Below are 25,643 nucleotides of genomic sequence, written 5' to 3'. Positions count from 1 at the left end.
TTGTGAACCCCCTAGGATGGTCTGTATTTTAGCAAAATTTAAACTGAAAATATTATTCGATCTTAAAGGAAACCTTGATCAGAGAGAAAGATAATCTCACTGAATAAATAACTCATACTGAAAGGATATATTTTTATTTGTTCAACAAAAAGAGTAAACAATAAGTATCTTTGAGTGAAAAAGTATGTGAACCCTTCATTCAGTAACCGGATAGCACCTCCTTGAGCAGCAAGAATTTCAATTAAACACTTCCTATAACTGTTGATCAGCCTCTCACATCGCCCTTGAGGAATTTTGCTCCATTCTTCCATATAAAACCATTTCAGTCTAACATTTGAGGCCCTCCTTGCATGAACAGCTCACATCAGTTCTTGAAACAATATTTGAGTAAGGATTAGTTCAGGATTTTGACTTGGCCAATCCAAAACATAAAATCTCTTCTTCTGCTTCTATTCTGTAGTAGATGTATTTTCTTATTTAGGGTCATTGTTTTGCTGCCTGAACCACTTTTAGCTCAACTTCAGCTCATAGATAGATGGCTTGATATTCTCCTCTACAATTCTCTGAGATAAAGCAGAATTCATGGTTTCATCAATGATGGCAAGTCTTACAGGCTCTGATGCAGCAAAGCAGCCCCACACCATGATACCTCCACCATCATGATTGACAGTCAGGATGAGATTCCTATTTTAGAAGGCAGTGTTCATTTTATGCCAAACAAAATGTTTGTTATTATGAGCAAAAAGTTCAGTTTTTGTCTCATTTATCCAAAGAACATTATTTGAGAAGTCATGAAGATCATTCAGATACTCTTTGGTGAACATGAGTCAGGCAGCAATGTTATATTTAGAGAGCAATGGTTTCTTCTTAGCTATCCCCTCATGAACACCATTCCCATTCAGTTTTTTTCCTGAAGGTTGATGCATGAATCCTCACATCAGCTGTAGTGAGTGAGATCTATAGATGTTTGTCTGAGGTTCTTTGTGATTTGATGTCTTGTGGTGATCTTGGCAGGACAACTGCTCCTGGGTAGATTTACTATAGTATTCAGTCTTTTCTATGTATAGATTTATCTGTCTGACAGTAGAAGGACAAAGCTCCCAAATGATTAGAAATGGTTTTACAACCCTATCCAAACAGATGAGCATCAACTTCTCTTTTTTATAAGTTCTCAGAAATTTCTTTTGATCATGATATGATGAGTTCCCATTAACTTTCATAGGAAAGAACAAATTCAAAACCTTTTGGACCATTATATAGGACATGCAGAACTACTGTGCAGGGTGGTTTGCTTATTACCTAATTATTTAACCACCTGATTCTGATTAGCCAAATAATTGTATTAAAAAAACTAGGGGTTCACTTATTTCACACACTGATCTCAATTAGTCTTATTGTTCCTACTTTGTACATTGTTGTGTTTAAAGAAACATAGAATTGTTTAATTTATATCTTTTTTATTGCCTAAAAAAAAAACCTATTTTCAGTTAAACTAGGATATCATGGTAAGAGTTTGTAATTCTCATTATTATACATGAGGTTCACAACCTTTTTCTCAGCACTCTATAATACAAGAATGTGGGAATATTCATCAGACACACTAACAAGGGGGAAAAAAGCATACGGAAGCTTCCAAAAATGTGTTGGTTAATATGTCTCTTGGATGTGAAAAAATGAGCTTCAAGTTGGCATTAGACTCAGACCCTAGAATTAGAAACTGATACAGAGGACAACAGAGAGAGACAAAACCATCATTGATGTGCACAGAATGTAATACAGTGGACAAAAATATGCTAGATTAGAATATTGGGGCATGTTGGTTCATGAAATCAATGCATAAATAAAAGATTAGTAAGCAGAGTTAATAAATCTGTTGGAACTGTGCATTCACCACATAATGAATCTGTCCAAGCCATACAGACTAACCTACTGGCAGCTGTTTTTCTGTTATAATAATTGAAAACAGATGGCAGCATGGACTAAGGGATCCTCTCATTGTGAAGTTTAGGAACAGTGCACACAGAGAGATTTATAAAGAGATTGACAATGTCTGGACCATCGTAAATCTCTCATTTGACCCTTTTGACCACAATATGTTATCAAATAAATTGGGTGAATAACAGAACAGATGTAATACATCAACATTCCCAAGATTTTATTTTATGTGAACTTATTCACATTGGGGCAGACTTTATAAATCTGCGCACACGGGTACTTCTGTTCATGCACCAGGCGTGAACAAGAGTACGTGGGATTTTAATAGATACGCGCGTAGCCACTAAAATCCGGGGTCGGCTCGCACAAGGCTGCCCAAAATCGGCAGCCTGCGCGCGCCGAGCCGCGCAGCCTGCCTCCGTTCCCTCCGAGGCCACTCCGAAATTGGAGCGGCCTCAGAGGGAACTTTCCTTCCACCCCCCCCCCCCCCCCGCACCTTCCCTTCTCTTCCCCTACCTAACCCCCCCCCCCCCGGCCCTATCTAAACCCCCTCCCTAACTTTGCGCGCACCAGGCCAGCTGCCGCGCTCCATGTTCCGGTCCGGGGGCTGGTCCGGAGAGCGCAGCCACGCCCCCGGAATGCCCCCGGGCCGAAACCATGCCCGCGGTGCTGCCCCCGAAATACCGCGTCACTCGCAACATGCCCCCGAAACGCTGCGTCACTCCCGGCACGCCCCCCACACGCCCCTCCATGCAAGCCCCGGGACTTACGCGCGTCCCAGGGCTTGCGCGTGCCGCCGATCCTATGCAAAATAGGCTCGACACGCCCAAGGGGGATTTGGGGTAGGTTTTCAGGGGGTACGCGCGTATCCCTTTGAAAATCTACCCCATTGATTTGATGGGCATATCTGTATACAATTAAAATGAAATAAGTGGTCTATGCTGTTTTATCCCATGGAGGAAAGTTTTCCTCAGAATTACTGGTATGCTACAATAAACAGCCCCAGAGAGAATATAGGATATCGTAGTAAAGAATCATTTAGGATATTTATATCACAAGAGTAACTCTGGTGTATATTTAGCTTCTTCAGAAGCTGCAATGTAATAAATCATTTGCCCTTTGTTAGGATTTGTGTGTTTCGTGGACCCTTGGCCTGAGCTGAGGATTGATACCACCTGCTGGGAGGAGCCCCACAGGTCCTCACCATCAGTCAGCTGCAGCAGGAGATACAGTAGTTGTGGAAGAGAGATAGAGCGTCCTGCATCACAGCCACGTGATCGCAGGAGCTTGTAGAGAGAATACTGTAAGGGATCCCGAGAAGCGGAGCAAGAAACACAGTTCGGAGGGAACCCACAGTATTCATTTAGAACTGAGATGTAAGTACCAGAACAGGAACCTCCCGACAGAGAAGTGCTAGGCAGGCCCCGAGGAGCAGGGAGCGCGAGACAGGAACTTCTGGAGAAATGCAGCAGAGACTGTCCAGAGGGGCGGGACAGCGTAGCGAGAGAGGCTCTGGTGTGATGACATAGGCTGACCTGTGGAGTGGGGAAGCCCGAGTTGAATCTCCGAAATAGTGATGTAAGCAACCCCAAAGAGCGGGGCTGCGCATGATGAAATCTCTGGTAGAGAAACGGAGGCATTACCCCAAGGAGTGGGGAGGTGCAGAGTACAGTCACTGGTGTAGAACGTAGGCACTGCTCTGAGGAGCGGAGAAGCACAGGGTACAGTCATTGGTGTAAAACGTAGGCACTGTCCAGAGGAGTGGGAAGCTCGGAGTATAGTCACTGGCATAGGCACTGCCCCGAGGAGCGGGGAAGCACAGAGTCGAGTCTCCAAAGCAGTAAGGTAGTTCGAGGGACAGCCCTGAGGAGCGGGGAAGCCGGCAGGCAGGACCCCTGGAAGATGCAGGGGCTAGCCCGAGGAGGGGGGGAAGCCTGGAGACGAGGTCTCCAACTGAAGCGCAAGGAGGCCCCCGAGCAGCGGGTACTCGAGCCAGAGTCCAGAGTCGTAGGAATATCCAATACAGGAAGTATGTGTCCAAGGAGACAGGAGCAAGCACCAGTAAAGAAGGAACTCATTGTCAAGTCAACTAGCAAAGGGCGAGGGAGGGGTTTATGAATCCCCACCTTGTGATGTCATCAGTCGGGAGACGCCCCTGAGATTCCCGCCATTGGGCCTTCAAAGGGAGACCCGATGGCGCGCGCGCACACACCTAGGAAGGCCCAGAGTCAGCGTAGGTGGCGGCGGCATCCCAGCTGCCACGAGGAGCCTTGAGAACCTGAAGATATATGGCGGTAGCGGCTAGCTCCAGCCACGAGAAGACCCGGAGAGGAGAGCAGGGCAACACATGACGTGAGTTGAATCAGTCGCAGGTGTCTGCGACTGACAGTCATAACAGTACTCCCCCCTCTTAAGGCCCCCTACCAGGGGTTTGGGATTTCGAGGATGTGTGGCATGGAACTGCCTGATGAGGTCTTTATCAAGAATATTGGTGACAGGTTCTCAACTGTTCACTTCAGGCCCAAAGCCCTCCCAAGAAAGAAGATATTCCCACTTTTTTCCTCACTTCCTTACATCCAGCACATCATGGACTTGGTTTGTGATGTCCGCTTCAGATGACAGTGGTTGAGGCTCCGGTGGTTTTTTAGAGAAGCCGGACAGTACCAAGGGTTTTAGTAGCAATATGTGAAAGGTGTTGTGGATTTTGAGAGAGGAAGGCAGCTGGAGTCTATAGGTGACTGGACCCAAATGGCGGAGCACTGGAAAGGGCCCAATGTATCTGGGAGTGAAGCGAGCTGAAGGCAGCTTAAGTCAGATAAACCAAGTGCTGAGCCACACCTTGCCGCCTGGTTTAAACTGGGGAGCTTCACGATGGTGTGCATCAAAGAGCCTTTTTGATTTTGGGCTGCTTGCTGGAGCAGCTGCTTAGTACTCTTCCAAAGTTGATGCAGCTCCTGGGCTGTTGACTGTGCCGCTGGTGAAGGCACAGATAGTGGAAGCGGAAGCTGTGGCAGAGGCTGATGTCCATAGACCACCTGGAAGGGTGACGAACCAGTGGATGCGGACTGATGAGAGTTCTGGGTGAACTCTGCCCAAGGAAGGAAGTCAGCCCAAATCATTCTGCCGTAGATTCACGTAAACATGCAACATTTTTTTAAAGGTTCTATTAGTCCTTTCTGTTTGTCTATTTGCTTGGGGATGGTAAGTACATTAGCTTGGGGAGGTGAAATCTAATGAGATGTTGAATTTTTTGCAGACAGACCTCCAAAAGCGGGCAGTGAATTGGACTCCACGGTCTGAGAGGATATGTTTAGGAAGGCCATGAAGCTGGAACACGTGTCGCATGAACAATTTAGTATAAGCTGCAGTGCTCAAGGGAGACCAGGCAGAGCCAAGAAGTGGGCCATTTTTGAAAAATGGTTGACAGTGACCCAAATGGTGTTGTTGCCACTGGAGGATGGTCCACTATGAAGTCCGTCACAATATGGGTCCATGCCTCACTCGGAACAGGCAGCGGTTGCAAGAGACCCCAAGGATGTCCCACAGGAGGCTTATGGCGGGCGCAAGTTGGACAGGACTCTACATAGTCCTGTGTGTCCTTCTTCATGGTAGGCCACCAATAAAACCGCTGGAGTATGGAGAGAGTTTTAGACTGTCCCGGGTGTCCTGCAGTCAAGGAGTCGTGAGCCCACCTAATGACCCTCCATCATAATTGACGAGAGACCACCGTCTTTCCAGGTGGCACTGGAAACGTGGAGGACAGGATGACCTTAGCAGGGTCAATTATGTGCCGTGGAGTGTTGAGAACATCCTCTGCAATGAAGGATCTGGAGAGAGCATCGGCATGGCAATTTTTATTGGCAGGCCGGTAGCGCAGCAGGAAATTAAATCGGGTTAAAAAAAGGGCCTCACAACTGTTCAAATGCTGAGCACGGAGTAAATACTCGAGGTTTTTGTGATCGGTATACCCTGTGATCTGGTGTTGGACCATCTCAAGCCAGGGACGCCATTCCTCAAAGGTCAGCTTGATAGCCAGTAACTCCTATCCCCAATCACGTAATTTTGTTCCGCTGGAGAGAAGCGTTTGGAAAAAAAGGAGAACGGGTGTAAGGTATGGGTAGTCGAGTACTGGCTTAGAATCGCCCCTACTCCTACGTTGGAGGCGTCGACCTCGACTATGAATGGACATCTGGGATCTGGATGGCGGAGACACGACTCTTGGAGAAAGGGAGTCTTAAGATCCTGGAAAGCAGTCATGGCTTTGGGCGACCACTGAGAAGGATTGACCCCCTTGCGAGTCATGGCCGTGAGTGGTGCAGTCAGAGTAGAATAATGGTGAATAAAAGACCTTTAGTAATTGGCAAAGCTAAGGAATCTCTGTACTGACTTGAGACCCGTAGGTTGAGGCCAATCGCGAATACTCTTTAATTTCTGGGGGTCCATTCTGAACCCTTGACTGGAAACCGTGTAGCCAAGGAAAGGAACGGTCTCCTGCTCAAAGGAGCACTTTCGAGTTTGGCATAAAGTTGATTGACCCGTAGACAATGGAGGCCACGAGAGACATCCTGGCAGTGGCTTTATAGGTCTTGGGAGAAAACTAGGATGTCGTCAAGGTACACCACAACACATTGGTAAAGCATATCTCTGAAAACCTCGTTCATCAGATTCTGAAACACCGCAGGAGCATTGCAAAAGCCAAACAGCATCACAAGGTGTTCAAAGTGGCCGTCATGCATGTAAAATGCGGTCTTCCATTCATCGCCTTTGTGGATAAGGACCAAATTGTAAGCTCCCCTGAGGTCCAATTTGGAGAAGATTTTCGCTCCCTGAAGACTATCGAAAAGCTCCAAAATCAAAGGCAATGGATAGTGGTCTTTTAGGGTGATCTCGTTTAGGCCTCGGTAATTGATGCAGGGACGGAGTGAGTCTTTTTTTTCCCTACACCCCTAAAAGTTAATATAGTTTACTCTAGCTCTTCATTCTTATCCTCTAACCTTTAGGGATCCATAGTGCTTATCCCATGCCCTTTTGAATTCCAAATTTGTTCTTGTCTTCACTACTTCTTCCAGGAGGGCATTGCAGATACCCACCACCTTCTCTGTGAAAAGATTTTATCTGATGTTGGCTGTCAGTCAACCCCTCTCCCCTAGAGTTTTATATCATGACCCCTAGTAAACGGTTTCCTTTCCAATGGAAAAGGTCTGAGGTTTGTGCATCATTTACACCTTTCAGGTATCTGAATGTCTGTATCATATCTCCCATGCACCTCCTCTCCTCCAGAGTATACATGGTTCTAAATTTAGTTAATCAAAGTTTTAGCAGGAAGGTTTGGGTTAATTTTCAACCGAAAGCCTAGCCAGTTAGGTGTGGCTGAAAAATCTCCCTAAAAATAACCAAAAATAAATGAATAAATACATGTTGCATTTTCACCTCTGTAAGAGGAGATTGGATGTATTTTAATTATTTTATTATAGTAATTTAATGTTATTTAATTTTAGATTTTTCAGATTGTGTTTTTATATATTGTACACTGCACCAGCCAAGTATTTTCCTGATTGGAGAAATAAAATAAAATTAGCTGGTTATCTTATATACTCAATGAATCTTTGAAAATTGACTCCAAGTGTTAAAAATTAGTCTGTTTTCATGTAAAGGTTGTTATGACTGTCGCAGACGGCTGCGATCGATTCAACTCATGTCATGTGTTGCCTTGTTCTCTCCGGGTCTACTCATGGCTGGGGCTAGCCTCTGCCGCCGCATACCTCTAGGTTCTCAAGGCTCCTTTTGGTGGCCGGGATGCCGCTGCCACCCATGCCAACTCCAGGTCTTCCTAGGCTCGCGCGGGAGCCCAATGGCGGGAACCTCAGTGGCATCCCTGACTGATGACATCACAAGGTTGGGATTCATAAGCACCTCCCTCGCCCTTTGCTAGCTGACGTGGCAACGAGTTCCTTCGATACTGGTGCTTGCTCCTGTCTCCTTGGACCCGTGGTTCCTGTATCGGATATTCCTTCGACTCTGGACTCTGGCTCAGGTACCCGCTCCTCGGGGGCCTGCTTGCACTGTAGTTGGAGACCTCGTCTCCAGGCTTCCCCCGCTCCTCGGGCTAGCCCCTGCGCCTTCCAGAGGTCCTACCTGCTGACTTCCCCACTCCTCTGGGTTGTGCCTCGAACTACCTTACTGCTTTGGAGACTCGACTCTGCGCTTCCACGCTCCTCGGAGCAGTGCCTATGCCAGTGACTACTCCATGCTTCCCGCTCCTCAGGACAGTGCCTACGTTTTACACCAGTGACTGTACCCTGTGCTTCACCGCTCCTCGGGGCAGTGCCTACATTCAACACCAGTGACACTACTTTGCACCACCCCGCTCCTCGGGGTAGTGCCTCTGTTTCTCTTCCAGAGATTCCATCGTGCACAGCCCCGGTCCTTGAGGTTGCTTACATCACTACTTCAGAGATTCAACTCGGGCTTCTCCGCTCTGTGGGTCAGCCTACATCATCACACTAGAGCCTCTCTCGCTATACTGTCCCGCCCCTCGGGACAGTCTCTGCTGCATTTCTCCAGAAGTTCCTATCTCGCGCTTCCCACTCCTCGGGGCCTGCCTAGAGCTTCTCTATCGAGGTTCCTGCTCTGGTACTTTCATTTCAGTTCTACCTGAATACTGTGGTTTCCCTCTGAACTGTGTCTCTTGCCCTGCTCCTTGGGATACCTCACAGTATTCTCTCTACAAGTTCCTGTGATCACGTGGCTGTGACGCAGGAAGCTCTATCTCTCTACCACCACTACTGTATCTCCTGCTGCAGCTGACCTCGCCTCCCGATGGTGAGGACCTGTGGGACTCCTCCCTGTAGGTGATATCAACCCTCACCTTGGGCCAAGGATCCATGAAACACACAAATCCTAACAGATTGCCAAGTCCATCAACCTGGCAGTCTCAGCTATCCAGGCCATCCCTGGACTGGCACAAAGAATCAGTGAACAACAAAAGTTCCTGGAAACACTAGCAGCAGCCATTGATAACTTGAGCACCCATTTAGACGCCACTGTGACTGCCGCCACAATGTCTATCAAACTCAATTCCTGCACCTTTATGTCAGTCCCTCTGCCTACCGTGCCCTTGCCGCCACCTCCACGCTTTTCAGGGAACACTCTTATGTGCAGGGGTTTCTTGAATCAATGTAGTATGCACTTCTGCCTGCAACCGGCTTTCTTCCCAGATGTGATCACCAAGACGAGCTACATCCTTTCCCTTCTGGATGGTAAGGCATTGGCCTGGGCGTCACCCCTCTGGGAGCATGCTGACCCAGTTCTTCGAGACCTGCCCGGGTTTCTTACCTTATTTTTCTCCGTCTTCGATGACCCTGGCAGAAGAACCATTTCCGGGTCCTCACGTCTCCATCTCCAACAAGGCTCTCGGCCATTAACCGACTATGTCATAGAATTCAAGACCCTTTCGTCAGAACTTCACTGGGACTCAGACTGCTTACGATCCATCTTCCTCGAAAGACTGAGTTCCCGGATAAAAGATGAGCTGGCGGCTCGCAAATTGCCTGCCTCCCTGGACTCTTTGATAGACCTTGCTGGTCGCATCGACCGACGCCTGCAAGAGCGCTCACAGCAGTCTAGAGCATCCAGAAAATCTATGCCAGGCTCGTCCCGAATCCAACGTTCATCTTCACCCAGTCTGAACGCAGCCCACAGCAAAGCTGAGGATGAGCCAATGCAGATGGGTCGGAGCAGACTTTCTCTCAAGGAACAACGCCATCGCCAGCAATCCAGCCTCTGCCTGTACTGCGGCAAGTCCGGACATGCCATAGCCTCGTGTCCAATCTGTCCGGGAAACTAGGTTCAGCAGGAGGACTGCTCATAGGCCTGACTTCACTTGACTTTGCCTTCTACTCCGTTGACAGTACCAGTCTCCATTAAGATGGACCATCAGGAGTTCCACACTCTGGATTTGGTGGACTCTGGGGCTGGTTGGAATTTTATTTTAAAATAATTGACTGAGCACCTCCGGATTCCCACCATCCGCTCCCCAGTGCCCTTACTACTCTCATCTATCCATGGGGAACCTTTACCTGGTGAGGTTACTCATACCACAGCTCCTATTCGGCTCCGCACAGGATCTCTGCACGTAGAGACCATTTCTTTCCACATTCTGGACAAGGCCATATATCCTGTGGCCCTGGGACTGCCATGGCTACAGCAACACTCCCCGCAGTTTCACTGGGCCACCTCATAACTCTCTCGCTGGGGCTCCTCCTGCTATGACAACTCTTTGGAGTTCTTTTTGCCCCTGCCTTGCCTGAATTCTTCACTCTCTCCTCCCGGCCTTCTTCCGCAGTACTCTTCATTTGCTGATGTGTTTCCAAGAAGGCCGTGGACACCTTACATCTGCATCGTACCTATGATTGCGCAATCAACTTGTTGCCCAACATGGAACCTCCTCGGGGTAGGATCTACCCATTATTGCTAACAGAGTCTCAGGCCATGTCAGAGTACATCCGCGAGAATCTGGCCAAAGGCTTCATTCGGCCTTCCAAGTCTCCCTGCTTACCCCTGGATTTTAAGCAGCATGGAATCTACCTACCCTTGTGACCTGGATTGGCCGATGTTAGGGACAGGATACTGTGCTTGATGGACCTTTAGTCTAACCCAATATGGCAAATCTTATGCTCTTATATCCCACATTGAGTGCTTTAGGGGATTTTGATGCCACTCTGTCTTTTTGTCTCAATCTGTACATTGCTATCTTGTTTTTCAATATGCACCTACTATTTATTTCAGAAGTAGATTTCAGTGAACAACAGACTGATCTTTGTCTCTTTCTTCTCTGCCTCAGAATCTGTGTGTGTGCACAAGGATTAAGCACACCCACACAGTCTATGAAAGTTTTTTTCTTTGCACACACTAGCAGTAATATGATGCACGTGCGCACATGTGCGTTAGTTTGCGGCGCATGCACATGGATGCACCAATTTTATAACATGCGCGCATGGGGTAAATTTTTAAAAGCCTGCATGCGTCCATATACGCGCAGTTCCAGGTGCATGCAGATGGACGCAGCTATTTTATAACATGCATGCATCGGCACGTGCATGTTATAAAATGCAATTTCCACACACACGTGCATACCGAATTTTAATGTCCACACGCGCATGTGCGGGTGGGTGGCCTCCACATGTGGGGGGGGGGGGTATTTTAAAAGAATTGCATGGTGACGCAATTACGGGTCTTGCTGACTATTGATCTCATCCAGTATTTAACCTCTGATGGATTACACCACAGCAAAGTGCAGGGGCAGAAAAAGTGCAGCACCCAAAACCAGGACCACTCTCCTCCATTATTACTGCTTCTCAGGTAATGGAACTAGTGTTTGCAAAAACTGATTCAGGAGAAAAAATTGTGTCCTAGATTCCCCTGAATCAGGGAATGTTGAATAGCTGCTGAAGAGAATTTGGGCCTCTAGTCAGTTGTATCTTATCCTATAATGATGAGGAGGAGAAGGCATATGATGCTGACAGGGCTGAGATTATCCACAGAAAAATGGAAGACCAACTCCAAGCCTAATGATGCCATATAGAAACAACATGAGGCTACCTACAAGGATTTCCTCTGGCTTCTCTCTGCCTAGGGCTTTGTACCAATTTGGTTGGTCCTTTAGCCCCTCATCTGGAGCCTTGGGCTGTTCTTGCCACAATGGATCGCTGCTTTGTACCTCTCATGGTGCTTCGGTGTCTTCATGCCACTCTTTCTGCTGCCTTGATCCTCTATCACTGCCTTGAGATTTTTCTTGACACTTTTGGTGTTTTTTCCTCCCATCATGGTACCTTGAACTGTTCATGCCACACATGGTACCACTTTACCCTCTTGTGCTATCTTGGGGGGGGGGGGGGGGTTCATGCCACTGTTGTTGGTGTCCTTTACTCCTATTTTGGAGCCTTGGGGTGTTCTGGCCACTCTTGCTGCTGCTTTGCTCCTCTCATAGTGCCTTGGAGAACACTCCTGCCACAGCTGATGGTGTTTTGCCCCATTATGGATCCTTGGGCTATTTGTGCCACTTTTGTGGCCACACTGATATAGCCTTGATGCCTTGGAGTGCCCGTCACCCTTCTGATGATGTTTAACCACAAGTTTCATTAGAAATTAGGAAGCCCATTAGGCTGCATTGTTTCCCCCATTGACTTTAACAGGAAACAAATAAAGGAATAAAATGAAGAAATAAAAAAAATTGCTTTCCACTGAAATGAACCAAATGAATGATTATGGCATACACAACAACAAAAAAGAACCAAAACAACATTTTTGTTTCTGTGCAGTCCTAATTTCCACTTAACTTATATAAACATTCACTTCTTATCAGCTCTGGAAGATGGGTTATCTGATAAATAAATATGTTTTTAAAGCCTGAACATCAAGGTATGTTTAGAGCAAATGAGTATTAAGTTTATATAAAGAAAGAATTGGGGCAGGCTTAAGGCTTGGACAAATTTGGGATAAAAAGTGCAAAAAGGCTTCCAAGTCAGTTTCTCCCTTGACTAGCTACTTATATAATTGTAAAGATTAATTGTTCAATTATTTTTACTTGTAACAGGTTCAATATACCCTGCCACTATCTGAACTCAACTGAAAACAAGGTTTTTGTCTGTAATCAGTCTTTCCCAGGCAACACAAATAACCAAGTAAATAAATGATTAAATCAATCAAGTACTCTTGCTGGCAGAGCATATTGCATTATTAACCTGTGAGTGCACAATGGTATTGTTTGACAAATCATGCCTAACCCCTTTCCCCGGCTTCTACCTTGCTTGTACTACATAGAAGCTTGGACTGCATTTGTTTCAATAGCCATGAGTGAAGAGAGGCACTTTAGTTGCTATACATAACATGCTGAATGGATCAGAGAAAGTGAATGCCGCAAACGTTTTCATACAAGATTCTAACCCAGTAAAGTACAGAGCAACAATTAAAATTAAAGGCAAATCTTACACAAATTAAAACTACATTTTGAGAAAGAATGGTCAGTTAAGTAGTAATGACCAATATAAAGACCATATCCAAGTGGTAATAAACAGACAAATAAGAAATGTTTTAAAAAGAGGCACATGTAATGTGTCTAACTTATCTATGCATTAGCAAAAGAAAATGACAAATCCTAGAAATTATTATAAACATGACACTTCCCTGGTAACAAGCTGTTGGATAATTTTACCAAGTATTAAATGCTCTGAATTGACATGAAAGTGTCTAATGAATAGGCCAGTGTTTCTCATTCTATATTATTTTATTGCATATTTTCAACTGTGGTTGATCCTGCCTAACTGTACACTGAACCAAAGTTCATCTGATTTTCTCCATCCCACACCCCTGTTCTTCACAATCCCATCCCTCTTGCCTCTCTGCTTGTTTTCCTTTTTTCTGCTTCCTTAGTATTCCAGAAAAACTAAGATTCTCAAGGTTAATGAGATCAAAGTTTATACACTTTAAATCCTCACTGATGACACTGCCATGTACGTTGTCATGCACCATTGAAAATGTCCCTGATTTAGCAGATGGGGACTGCTGATATTGCATTATCAAAAATGCTCAAGACAAGGCTACAAGTTTTTGATTCTCAAAGCTCAAAATAGATTTGACCTATGTCATATTGGTTGAATGAATTATGCCTGCATCAGGCCTACAAATTAATATTGAATACAATAATCGATCAGGTCAACTGAGATCCAGGCATATAGTCAATTCAACACAACAAAGTACTGAGAGACTATTGATGCAACATGAAGAAACAAATGATCGACAATTCATAAAAGGCTTATCTAGTGGATCTTTCTATGTTATACAATTCAGCCACGATTACCTTCAGGACAGCAATGACAGCTGGTGGGTAACTCAGTCCAACCATATTTGACGTTCTTCTATACATTCTATCAAAGCAAATAAATATATGTATAATCAGAAGCAATTCATTACATTTTACTTAAACTAGATTGCATTTCAGTTACCAGTTCACAGGTCTAGTCCTGGCCCATAAACGGGCCTGGTTTTTAGGTTAACCACAATGAATATGCACAAGTATGTTTGCATGTATTTGGTCTATGAATCAGGCTGTTTTCCATATTAAGGAAAATCTGAAAAACAAACCTGTGTTGGAGGTCATGAGAAGCAGCATTGACAACCACTGAGCTAAACCTTGATTTCTTAGGACATAGGTGAAAAAGCATATGGAAAGCAACTAATTAAGCATTTCAGTACTATGCTGATAAAAAGTATAAATTAAAGCAGTACCAGTCATAGAAAGTGTATTTGTATTCACACTTTCCATAATCACGTGAACCATCATGCAATAAGAGAAAAAAATATCCACGTTAAAAAAATTAAGATATACTTAAATGCTAGATAACCATGACCCCTTGTATTCTACAATTCACCATTCTACTTACTGATTGATAGCAAGACTTGATGCTAAGGAACATCAACATCAGTATAATGAACATGATAGTAAAAGGATTCAGTATCAGAGAATTTTTTTAAAATTTAGGTGGAAGTAAAGGATAAGTATAGTTTATTGTCTTAAAGCTAAAATACTGAATTTATCAAAATATATGCTTTAATTTTTTAAAAAGCAAAATCATTCATTTCAGATACAGAAATCCAAGGACCAAATACCATTTTGGAGTGGAAGAAATAACAGTCATCAAACAGGAGAGGAATAACCATCATCTCTGGGACCTCAAGACAGTCAGAGCACTTAGGAAACTAAATATTAGGTGCATGAAGAGCCATGAGGTCCATATTCAGAATTTAGTCAGATAAGTACCAAAATCTTCATTTAGCCAGAAGTAATATGGCTAAATGAAGATTTTGGTACCTATCTGACTAAATTCTAGCCAGATAACTTATTATCCAGCTAAAATTTGGCTGGATAGGTTAGGATATTACTGGAAAGAGTTGAGTTAGCTGAATTATAGACATCATCCATGCATGATTAAAAATAAATAGTTTAACTGATTCAAGTTTGTGAATTGTTCTGTTCGTGGACTGTCTGTTGTATGTCAATTTTATCTTTGAGTACCTCTTTGTAGCCTTATTGGGAGAGGCAGTTTATAAATTTGAAAATAGACAAAAATAAATATGAATATTTATATTAAATAATACTATTAGATCAGCATGTATAACTGAAACTTCTGTAATTATGTCCAATATCTCTACCTTTGAAACAAGAGGACAATAAATTAAAAACAAAGACATATTAATTCTGGGGCCAAACTTAAGCAATAATGCATCAGTTACTGACAAAATAGTAATTCCAGTTCTATAATTTTAAGAGATGAACCAAGGTTGCTCCTCTTCTTTTCATACCCCTTATGTTTTTGTAACTACAGGTATAGGTGTTGTACATTCCCCCTCCATCAACCACATCTCCGTGAGACATAAAATATAGAATTCATATTCCAAAACAAGATTGCAAATAGTTATGGATTTAGTTGTAGTCAAGTTCACATTTAAAAGCACCAGCCTTCCTCCCAAGTACAAGGCAGACTCAATACAATCTGTCTTGGGATGACAACATGCATTGGATGAAGGCAGAATAGAAGAATTGCTAAATAAATAGATAAAGGATAAAAAGCTTGTGGCCTATGTCCCCATCTTTCTGGAATACTGGTCATTGTAGAAACTGAAGCAAGATAGTTAAAGAAGCAAATAGAATGTTAGGAATTATTTGGAAGTAAAAAAGAACAAAATTGTGAATATAATAATTCCTCTCCATAAATCTATGGTGCGACCACACCATGAGTATTGGGTGTAGTTCTGGTCACCCCATTTCAAAATGATAGAACCAGAAAAGGAATACAGAAAGACAACAAAAATGCTAAAGGGATGGAACAGATTCCTTATTAAGAAAGGATAAACAGCTTAAGGTTCTTCAGCTTGGGGAAAAGACAGAGATGATATGATAGAGGTTTATAAAATTATGAGTGGTGTGAAATAAGTTAAAAGGGACTGGGAATAATTAGTTACCCTGACAAATAGGCTAGGTTGAAGTAAAACTCCATGAAACTAACTGGAAACAGATTTTTAAAAAATGTAAGAAAGTTTTTTTTTTCTGTTAACACACAATAAAACAGAGCAATTTGCTGGAAGAAGATATGTCAAGGTTAATAGTATAGCTGGGGGTTTATAAAAGTTTAGATTTTGTTTCTGGAGAACAGATCTAATAAAAATGATTAGCCAGGTAGACTTGGGGATCACTAGGTCTTACTTCTGGAATAGATTTCCCAGGTACTTCCTATTGACCTGCACGGGCCACTCTCAGAGACAGCATGCTGAGTTAAATGGACCATTGGTCTGACCCAGAATGGCACCTCTATTGTTCTTACATGCTTTTTGCATGATTGAAATCAGAAAAAAAAATAGCTTTCAGCTAATATTAGATGTACAGTCTCAATGCCAAGGCCAATCAGTAGAAAAGATTTATTGAATCTCCACTTTACCTCTCCACAAATATTCCAGCCTGCACTGCATGGACAATGCTTCGGAAGCGCGGCTTCTCTTCCGTCCTTTTCAACATCATGCCCATCTGCCGCGTAAAGGTGGAGGCCAGCCAATCCCGAACCTCCGAGGGCACAGAGTCTGATTGTATATCACTGAGTTCATCTTCAGTATCCAATAGACGCCTGAGAAAGAGAGAGATGAAAAATGGATTATAAACAAAGCTAAGTATATTTCATACCCTGGCTACAAAGGCAAATTAACTGACACCAAATTAAATTTTAATGGTACATTTTAATTCCTGTAAACAGGACCATATAACCATTACTGCTGAAGAGACAAGTAACCATCTGCTTAGTATGTAAATAACTGAGGAAAAGCATAATAGATCCAAAATTATAACAAACTTGAAATCTAAGATGTCTATATTCAGACACAGTCCAGCTAGCAAAGTTAGTCAGATAAACTTATCTGACTAACTTTGGAGATATATTCAATAGTGAAAGATAGTTGGCTAACTATAGCCTTCTAACTTCAGGACAGCTCTTTGGCCTGACCAGGCTCTGAATATCGGAGTTAGTCAGTTAACTTAGAGCTGGATTTTCTAAGGTTGCAGGCCTTAGAAAATCCAGCTGTAACGGGGAGCAGGGGGGGGGGGGGGGGGAGGGGCCAAGTGAGGGGCGGGCCTGCGAAAGCCGGCAGCCATTGCACCACTGCGGTGCACTGGCTGCTGGCTTTTGCGCCGAATAACTACACCATAAAAGGCGGCAATAAGGGTCCTTACCTTTCGCCGTCAGCGATATCTGTGCAGCGTCGTCCCCAGTGCTCCCCCGACTCCTCCTCTTCCAGGGCCGACTCCGCCTCCATTTAGCGATCGCTTTTGAAAATGACCCCCTTAGCCAGCTAACTCACCTCCTCCAAGTTACATCGTTGGAACCTCCCTAACTTAGGGGGTTAAATTCTAGCCTAATATATTAGGCAGCTAGAATTTAGCTGGATATGTGACCAAATATGAATTTAGCTGGCTAATTTCTGAGATGGCTAGCTAAATGCTTTTGAATATGGAACTCAAAATATAGAACAGAAAGAAATCATAAGAACTGTAGGCAGGGATAACCCGCTATAGGTATTTAGATGCCATCTACCAGTGGAAACTGGTACAAAACACTTAGAAAAAAATAAGGGGGAGTCAATAAATATAGTGAATTTAAGCATAAGCATAGAAACAGCTTAAATTCAATTTATTTATTGAAACCTTCTCATTTATTGGCTTGATCTCCTAGATTCACTATCCCAGTTAATGAACTTGAATATGAAGGGGGATAATTTTGTAACTGCCCAACTAGATTTAAAAGCAACTATCCATGGTAATCACACCAGTTTTCTAAGGGAAAGCAGATGCGTACATACCCTTTGAAAATTATACAATGAAAACATGCGCATGTTTATACCTGCTAATGTGGATGCATGGTTTCTTCTGAGAAAATTCAAAAGTATGCATATAAGTACAAACTCCTGCCTAACTCCTTCCCCACCAGGAGCACTTCTGCTCACTGTGGGTAAAAGTACATGCATGCAGACCCTACAAGCATACTTTTACCCACATATTAGACCAGCAATTTTGTAAAAGCCCATTTGATCACAGTGGGTAAAAGTACAACTCTATGTATGTAAAGCATGGGCAGGGTCTCTAGGTTCATCTGCACATCTCTAGGACCCTCTATAGGGCCTGTATGTCAGTAAGATCTCTATGCACCTGCATTAGAGGGAGGCATTCTTGGAGGCAGAGGGTTGGGGAGGAATTTATACATACACACATACTCTTCATTTTCAAAAGTTTGTACAGACTTTTTCTCAAATAAACTACCCACACACACATTAGCAGGTGCAAATGCGTGCAGGTATTTTTTCTGGGATAATTTTCAAAGTGAAAGCCCATGGGTAAAAAAGTACCGACAGACTTTTAAAGGGCCAATTTGTAAACTGTCCATATTATTAAAGCAAAAGTACACACTTTCTTTTGTTTTGAAACCTGCGTTGGGTACAAAGTATCTGCAGTCATTTACACCTGCTTATTTTTTCTGTATCTTTTGTCAAGGAAAATAGCATACACTGAGTTGAAAATGCAATCTATGCAGGTAATTTCCCTCCACTCATCAACACACCTGAGAATGCCTCTGCTCAAATGAGGCAAAAAGTCAGTGTGCTGTGGAACAACACATGAACTTGTCGCTGCATTCAAGAGGGAAATTTTCAGACTGCCAATTAACACCAGTAAAATGCTTTTAACTCCTAGAAATAAGTTTGAAAATTCTCCTCTAAGCTATTACATTTTCTTGTTTTTATTACAGTATTTACAAATTTTAAACATCTAATTAAGAACAACAAAACCATCTATCCTTCCACCCCATCCCTCACTCCAAGACATAAGTTTTCAATTAGGCCTGTTATAGGTTGTGAAACCATATATTAAACCAATGTAAGAATAATCCAAAGATGTTGTAGTATATCAGTGTATGAGGCCACATAAGTCTGTTCTTCAGATGTAATTGCAAGAATGAAGGAAGAAGCATTTAAACAGATTATCATTATCATTAAGAGAGAATTCCTACAGTAGGTATCTTCGGGAAGTATAAACTAGAGACCTGATTAGCATCAAATATTGTCTGGGGAGTTTTTGTGCATATTTTCCAAGAATTTTCAAAGTGAAAGTATGTGGAAACTATGGGTAAAAAGAACCCACAGATTCCCATCTTTAAAAATTATTCTCTAAACGCATAAAATCAAAATAAAAATACAACCAAGAACATAGTAAACAAAACAATATAAATATAAACAAGAAAAAAAACATCAATATAATAAACATAATAAATTAAAATTTAATCCAAATACAACTCATATATAACCTAAAATAATACAAAACAATACAAATTATCTAACAAATCTTCATAAAACTCATCAAATGCCAGAAAATAAAAAAAAATTCACAAAACCAATCAAGAAAAACTAAAGCCTAGCACATATTATGAAAAGGCTATTTGTCTGCTGACAGCTCATCAGAACTATCAGCAGACAGTGTTAGAAGCTACTATAGAAGACATGAATCCAGAATCACAGTTCAGTCTTTTATTTTTAATCTAATAGATGAATACATTTAGAATCGAATGTCTTTCAAATTCCTTCATGTTTTTTGCCTTTAAGGATTAATATGGTTAAGAAGAGAATGAATGTTCTGCTTGGGCAAAGTGCTGTTTCTCAGTGTGGGGCCTTGAGCAGTCTGTGGCTGGCCAGAGAATAAACCCAGGCTAGATTCTGTCTTATCTTTCATAAACTCCTTTACTAATAATAGGAAACAAACCAGAAGCAGCTCTGCTTACCTTTGCAGTTCACAAAATAAAGACAGCAATATAACTAACAGTTCGATAGCATTAGCCTTCCCCAGGCTTCCTTCTCTTCCCTGAGGCCCCTGTGTTCTCCTTAGGTCTAGCTTCATATTCCCTTCTAAAGAGAATGCCCTCCAAGCAAAATCCCTTTTTGCCTGTGGCTTAAGGTGCACCAGCCTAAATGTCTGGTCCCGGGCTTTTAAGGAGGGTCTAACATACTGTATACTCCTTTATACTCAGGTAGTGTCTGGAACACAATTAGTATATTGGTGATACTTCATTCTAGTGTGGATAGTATGACTGAATTCTTTGATATGATACTTGGGGCATTTCAATAGGTCGATTATCAATCCGAAGGAGGGAATTACACCATAATGGATCACCAGGAAAAAGTCAGGTGGATGTATAGTTTCCAACTCACCAAACGCTCCGTGTAAGGAGCGAAGCAGCGGGTTAGGGGTAATGATAGGAGGTAAAATTATGCCCGGGAATAGTTCCATTGGAAGAGGTGTAAGTAAATTGCTTTCTATGCAAAACCAACGCGGGCACTCTAAATCAGGAAGGAAACGAGAGAAATAGTAATACCCCTGCTGTAAAATAAAAGCTTGATGGTATGCATAGAAATCGGGGAAGTTTACTCCTCCATAGTGCTTACTAGGGATGTGAATAGTTTTTTGACAATTTAAAATATCGTCCGATATTTTTTAAATCGTCAAAAATCATTAAAGAGTGCGATACAATAGAAATTCTCTCGATTTATTGTGAAAAATCGATAATCGGGTTTGTGTCCACTAACGGGAGTTATTTGGGGGGAGAGCGGGAAAACCAACACACCAAAACAACCCCTAAACCCACCCTGACCCTTTAAAACTAATCCCTTACCTTCCCCCACCCTCCCAAACCCCCCGCCCAAAATGTTTTAAAATCACTTGGTGGTACAGTGGAAGCCCCGGGACCGATCACCCGCTCTCGGGCCGTTGGCTGCCACTAATAAAAATGACGCCAATGGCCCGATAAAAAAAAAACCACCCCGACCCTTTAAAACTGACCCCTTAGCCTCCCCCACCCTCCCAACCCCCCCAAAAACGTTTTAAAATTACCTGGTGGTCCAGTGGGGGCGCCAGGAGTGATCTCCCACTCTCGGGCCGTCGGCTGCCACTAATAAAAATGGCGCCGATGGCCCTTTGCCCTTACCATGTGACAGGGTATCCGTGCCATTGGCCGGGCCCTGGATGGCCGACGCCATTTTTAAAGATGGCGCCGGCCATCCAGTGCTCCTACCATGTGACAGGGGCCAGCCAATGGCACGGATACCCTGTCACATGGTAAGGGCAAAGGGCCATCGGCGCCATTTTTATTAGCGTAGCCAATGGCCCGAGAGCGGGAAATTGCTCCCCGCGCCCCCACTGGACCACCAGCTAATTTTAAAACATTTTGGGGGGGGGGTCGGGAGGGTGGGGGAGGCTAAGGGGTCAGTTTTAAAGGGTCAGGGTAGGTTTTTTGTTTATCGGATCGGGCGCAGCTGATAAACAAAAAAACCAATCGGGCCGGACGATAAAAATTATAAGATTTGAATCGGAACTGGAACCGAACCGATTCCGGTTCCGATTCACATCTCTAGTGCTTACTAGTTTTCAGTTTTTTGAAAGCAATTTTCGGGGTTTTCTTATTCCATAAAATATTCATCAGAATTCTATCAATGTGAGAGTAAAAATCCGTAGAAAAAAATATAGGCATCATTGCTAGAATATATGTGATTCTAGGAGCCAGTAACATTTTGATAGTTTCCAGTCTCCCCCACCATGTTAAGTACAAGGGAGACCACTTAACCGCTGCATCTCTAAGTTGTAGCAAGATTGTTGTTTCACATTGGGTAACAGTGTCACCTGGGTCCATGTGGAAATAGATCCCTAAATATTTAAGATCTTTGCGCACTTTTTGTATCTGATAATCTGAAAGGTCCAAATGAGAACCACTATAATTAAGAGGAAGAAGTTCTGTTTTATGCCAGTTGATTTTAAAACCAGAGATAGAAGAATATGCAGAAATAAGGGAAAAGAGCTTAGATAAGGAGGAGGAGGGGTTCGTGAGAAAGAGAAGAACATAGTCAGCATAAGCAGATAACTTAAACATTTCCGTACCAACTGTAATACCAGCAATTTCAGAGTCATTTCGAATAGCCGTCAGTAGTGGTTCCAATGCCAGGTTAAATAAAAGTGGCGAGAGAGGTCATCCTTGTCTCGTTCCTCTAAAAAGTGGGAAATGAGTGGATTTCTGATTATTAATATATAAAAAAGCTGAAGGGAGATGATAAATATGCTGAATCCAGGACAGAAAGAGGGGGCCAATACCAAACCATTGTAAGACTTGGAATAGGAAAGACCATTCGACCCGATCGAAGGCCTTTTCAGCGTCTAGGGATATGGCAACTGCGGGAGAATTATTGTGAAATTGAAGGTGATTGAGGTGTAAGAAAAGGCGGGAATTATTGTTAATGAGACAACCTTTAATAAATCCTGATTGATCAGGGTGGACTAATATCGACATTAAGTGGGATAGTCTAGTGGCCAGGATTTTCGCGAATATTTTATAATCAGTATTGAGAAGAGATATAGGCCAATAGTTTGCTGTTATTGAATCATCTCTACCTGGCTTTGGAATCACCACCACACAGGCTTCAGTGAAATCTGAGGATGCTTGTGGATTACTAAGTAAAGAAGAAAAAAAAGACTGTAGATGAGGAGTCAAAGTTTGTTGAAAAGCTTGAAAAAAGTCCGTGGTGAATCCGTCTGGTCCTGGAGTCTTGCCGGACTGCAACGATGTGATGGCTGCAGCTATCTCGGTCATCTGGATCGGATCATCTAATTGAGACTTTTGTGTGTCCGACAACGTAGGATGAGATAGAGGCGACAGAAAGTCCTTTATCCTTGTAGGTGATAAGGAAACCTCTGATTGGTAAAGACATGCATAGAAGTCCCGGAAAGCTTGTAAAGTGTCTGTGTCTGATGTCAGTATTTGTTTAGAGTAGGATTGAATTTTCACAATTCTCTTTTTATCCATTCTTTTCTTCAATAAGGAAGAGAGGAGATGACCACATTTGTTGTTTTCAGCATAGTAGTGAGCCTAATTCTGAAATAGGTTAAGCTTTACTTGTTCGCTGAGTGATTGATTATATTGGTAATGAGCTTTTAATAACGTGTTCAAGGTAAGAAGTGTGGGATTTTGAATATGAGCTCATTCCAGCCTATCTATGTCTTGTTACAACTTTCGTAAAGCAGCTCTGTGAGATTTTTGTTTATGGATGGTATAGCTGATGATTTCTCCTCTAATGGTGGCTTTAAAAGCTGCCCATACCATAGATGATGGGACCTCTGAAGAAGCATTAAATTGAAAGTATTCCTCAATTTTACGGGTGAGTAAGGATAAAAAGTCCGGATCCAATAGTAGAGAAGGGTTGAAACGCCACTGTCGATCCACTTTTATCGGTGTCTGAAAATCACATGTTATGGAGACTGCTGCATGATCCGAGAGCAGAATCAGGTACATTTTTGGCGATCGAATCCTCGTAATCAAGTCATTAGATGCAAGGAAAAAATCTATCCTCGAATACGATGAATGAGGAAAAGAGAAAAAAGTATAGTCTATGCCAGTTGGGTTAAATAACCTCCAAGGATCCGATAGACCATATGTATGAGCTAGGTGTTTTAATGTCTGTGTAAATTTTGAGAGAAGAGGTTTAGCTGTAGATCTTTTATCCAAAATGGGATCTATAGGTTGATTAAAATCACCGCCCACTATATATTGAGCTGAGTCCATAGAAAGTAATTGTGCAAAGGCCATCTGACAAAAGGCGGGGTCATCTTGGTTGGGCGCATAAAGATTAAAAATCGTAAATTTTTCATCTTGTAGAAGAATTTGAAGAATGTTCCAGCGGCCTTCAGGATCAGCTGTTTGATGTAAAATTTGTGCTCCTAAACGCTTATGAAGTAAGATGGCTGTTCCCCATTTTTTCTTGACCGCTGAGCTGAAAAAGACATGACCGACCCATTGCTGTTGTAATTTGGCCAACTCAATATGGTTCAGATGGGTCTCCTGAATAAGAGCAATATCAGCATTTAGTGTTTGCAAGTAAGTAAGGATTTTTTTCCTTTTGATAGGATGGGAGAAACCATTAACGTTTAGCGAGATTAAGTTAAAACTGGAAATGATAGTCGCCATTGTGGAAATACAAAAATAAAATGCATGAATGCCTTTCTGCCATCCTTAGCTGAGAAGTATAAGTAGTAGGAAGAGTCAGGTAGGAAGATAAAGGAAAGTATAAAGAAAGAAAAGCAAGCACAAACAAGAAGACAGCTTCTAGACATAGTACTAATAGGGACTATTAGGTAGAGCTGTAAAGAGAGATATAGAAGCTGAGAATACTGAAGCCAGTCAGTGGTAACACTGCAAGCAGGGGAAAAAAATAGAGCCTCTAGGCGGGCAGGTGGCTCCAAACCTTCTGCTTCTGTACAGCCTTGATCAAATCAACTGTAAATACCCCATTACAGAGCCGAGTAGTATCGCCTGAAGAATTCAGTTTTAGGCCATAGGATAGAGAAAAAAAATCAAAACAAAAGCTTGATAATACCAGTAGGGAGATAACTTCCCCTGGAAAGTAGCCATCGAGTAATAAAATAAGCAGTCAACATGTAATTATCTCCCCTGACCTATTACTCATAGGTGAGCTATAAAACAATAGGAAATATCAAATACAGATCCAGGGTTGAATAACCATTGAAATCCAACAAAACAGTATAGCTGGTCCCAGCTGCGGGAAGGAAACAAGCTCAAGAGGAGCGGGTGGTAGACAAACTGCAAAGAGGAGCCAAAAAAAAATAATTGTTACCATCCCTGAATTCTCATCTTGTAGCATGAGAAACTGCTCAGCGTCATCGTGAAAAAGTTTTGTTTGGTTATTAACAGTAATTTTTAGCTGAGCGGGGTAGAGAATCCCATATTTCGCCCGCATAGCCTGTAGCCGTGGGTGCATGGCTAAGAAGGCCTTCCGACGTTCTGCCATGGTTTTTGCCAAATTGGGGACAAAAAGGATCGAATTACCTTGGAAATTAAGTGGAGCTTTACTCCGAGCTGTTGTCAAGATCAGCAAAGCTTGAGAGTAACGGAGAGTCTTGATAATGATCGGCCGAGGGAACACGATGCGCTCGTTCGATTTCAAATGGGTGCTCGAAGATGATATGTAGCAAAGTTGGAATACATTCGAGAAGGAAGGCTACGATATCAGTACCTTCAGCCCCTTCTGGCACTCCCAATATTCTCACATTGCTGCGACGGTTCTGATTTGATAAATCCTTGATTTCTTGCTGCATCTTTTCCACTTCTTTAGTGAGGCGCAGGAGTGGCGCAGTAGTCACAAGCAGGGACAACATTTGCATTTCCAAGTCATCTAGTTTTAATTGAAAGGATCCTATTTGAGCTGTCATATTATGCAGTTCCGTTCTTATGGCCGCCGTAGCATCAATATTGAGTTGAATCATATCTTTGAGTTGTTTAAGTTCGGTCAACACCTATTCAGCAGACGCCATTTACTTTGGAGTTGGGGCCTTGTCCGGCGAGGGCGGGTCGTGCTTAGCCCGTTTCATGCCCGCTGCAGCCGCAAAAGCCGCTTCGATTTTCCCAGCCTTAGGGGCAGCCATCACTAGCAATAGATGGAGATATGGTTTTCAATGAAATTTCTCTAAACGAAGGCTCTGTAGGGTGATAGGAAGAGAGAAACTTCACGGAGCAAAAGGTTCAGGCAGCCATCTTGTCTCAGCGCTAGAGCGCCCCCTGATACTT

General features: G+C 42.9%; 1 protein-coding gene across 6 annotated transcripts in view; it reads right to left on the bottom strand.

Annotated features, from left to right (window-relative positions):
- The window catches only part of PDE1C (phosphodiesterase 1C), a 1,569,255-nt gene that overhangs the window by 529,021 nt on the left and 1,014,591 nt on the right, over positions 1–25,643 (bottom strand). For all 6 annotated transcript variants that reach the window (XM_029589797.1, XM_029589798.1, XM_029589801.1 and 3 more), the window contains 2 exons: positions 16,428–16,610; positions 13,793–13,859 (listed from right to left, as the gene is read on the bottom strand). In XM_029589797.1, the coding sequence (XP_029445657.1) occupies positions 13,793–13,859; positions 16,428–16,610 (250 nt within the window). The remainder of the gene's footprint in view (positions 1–13,792; positions 13,860–16,427; positions 16,611–25,643) is intronic.

This window comes from Rhinatrema bivittatum, chromosome 2 (genome assembly GCF_901001135.1).
Source record: "Rhinatrema bivittatum chromosome 2, aRhiBiv1.1, whole genome shotgun sequence".
Lineage (NCBI taxonomy): Eukaryota > Metazoa > Chordata > Amphibia > Gymnophiona > Rhinatrematidae > Rhinatrema > Rhinatrema bivittatum.
This window is presented reverse-complemented; position numbering and strand designations above follow the sequence as displayed.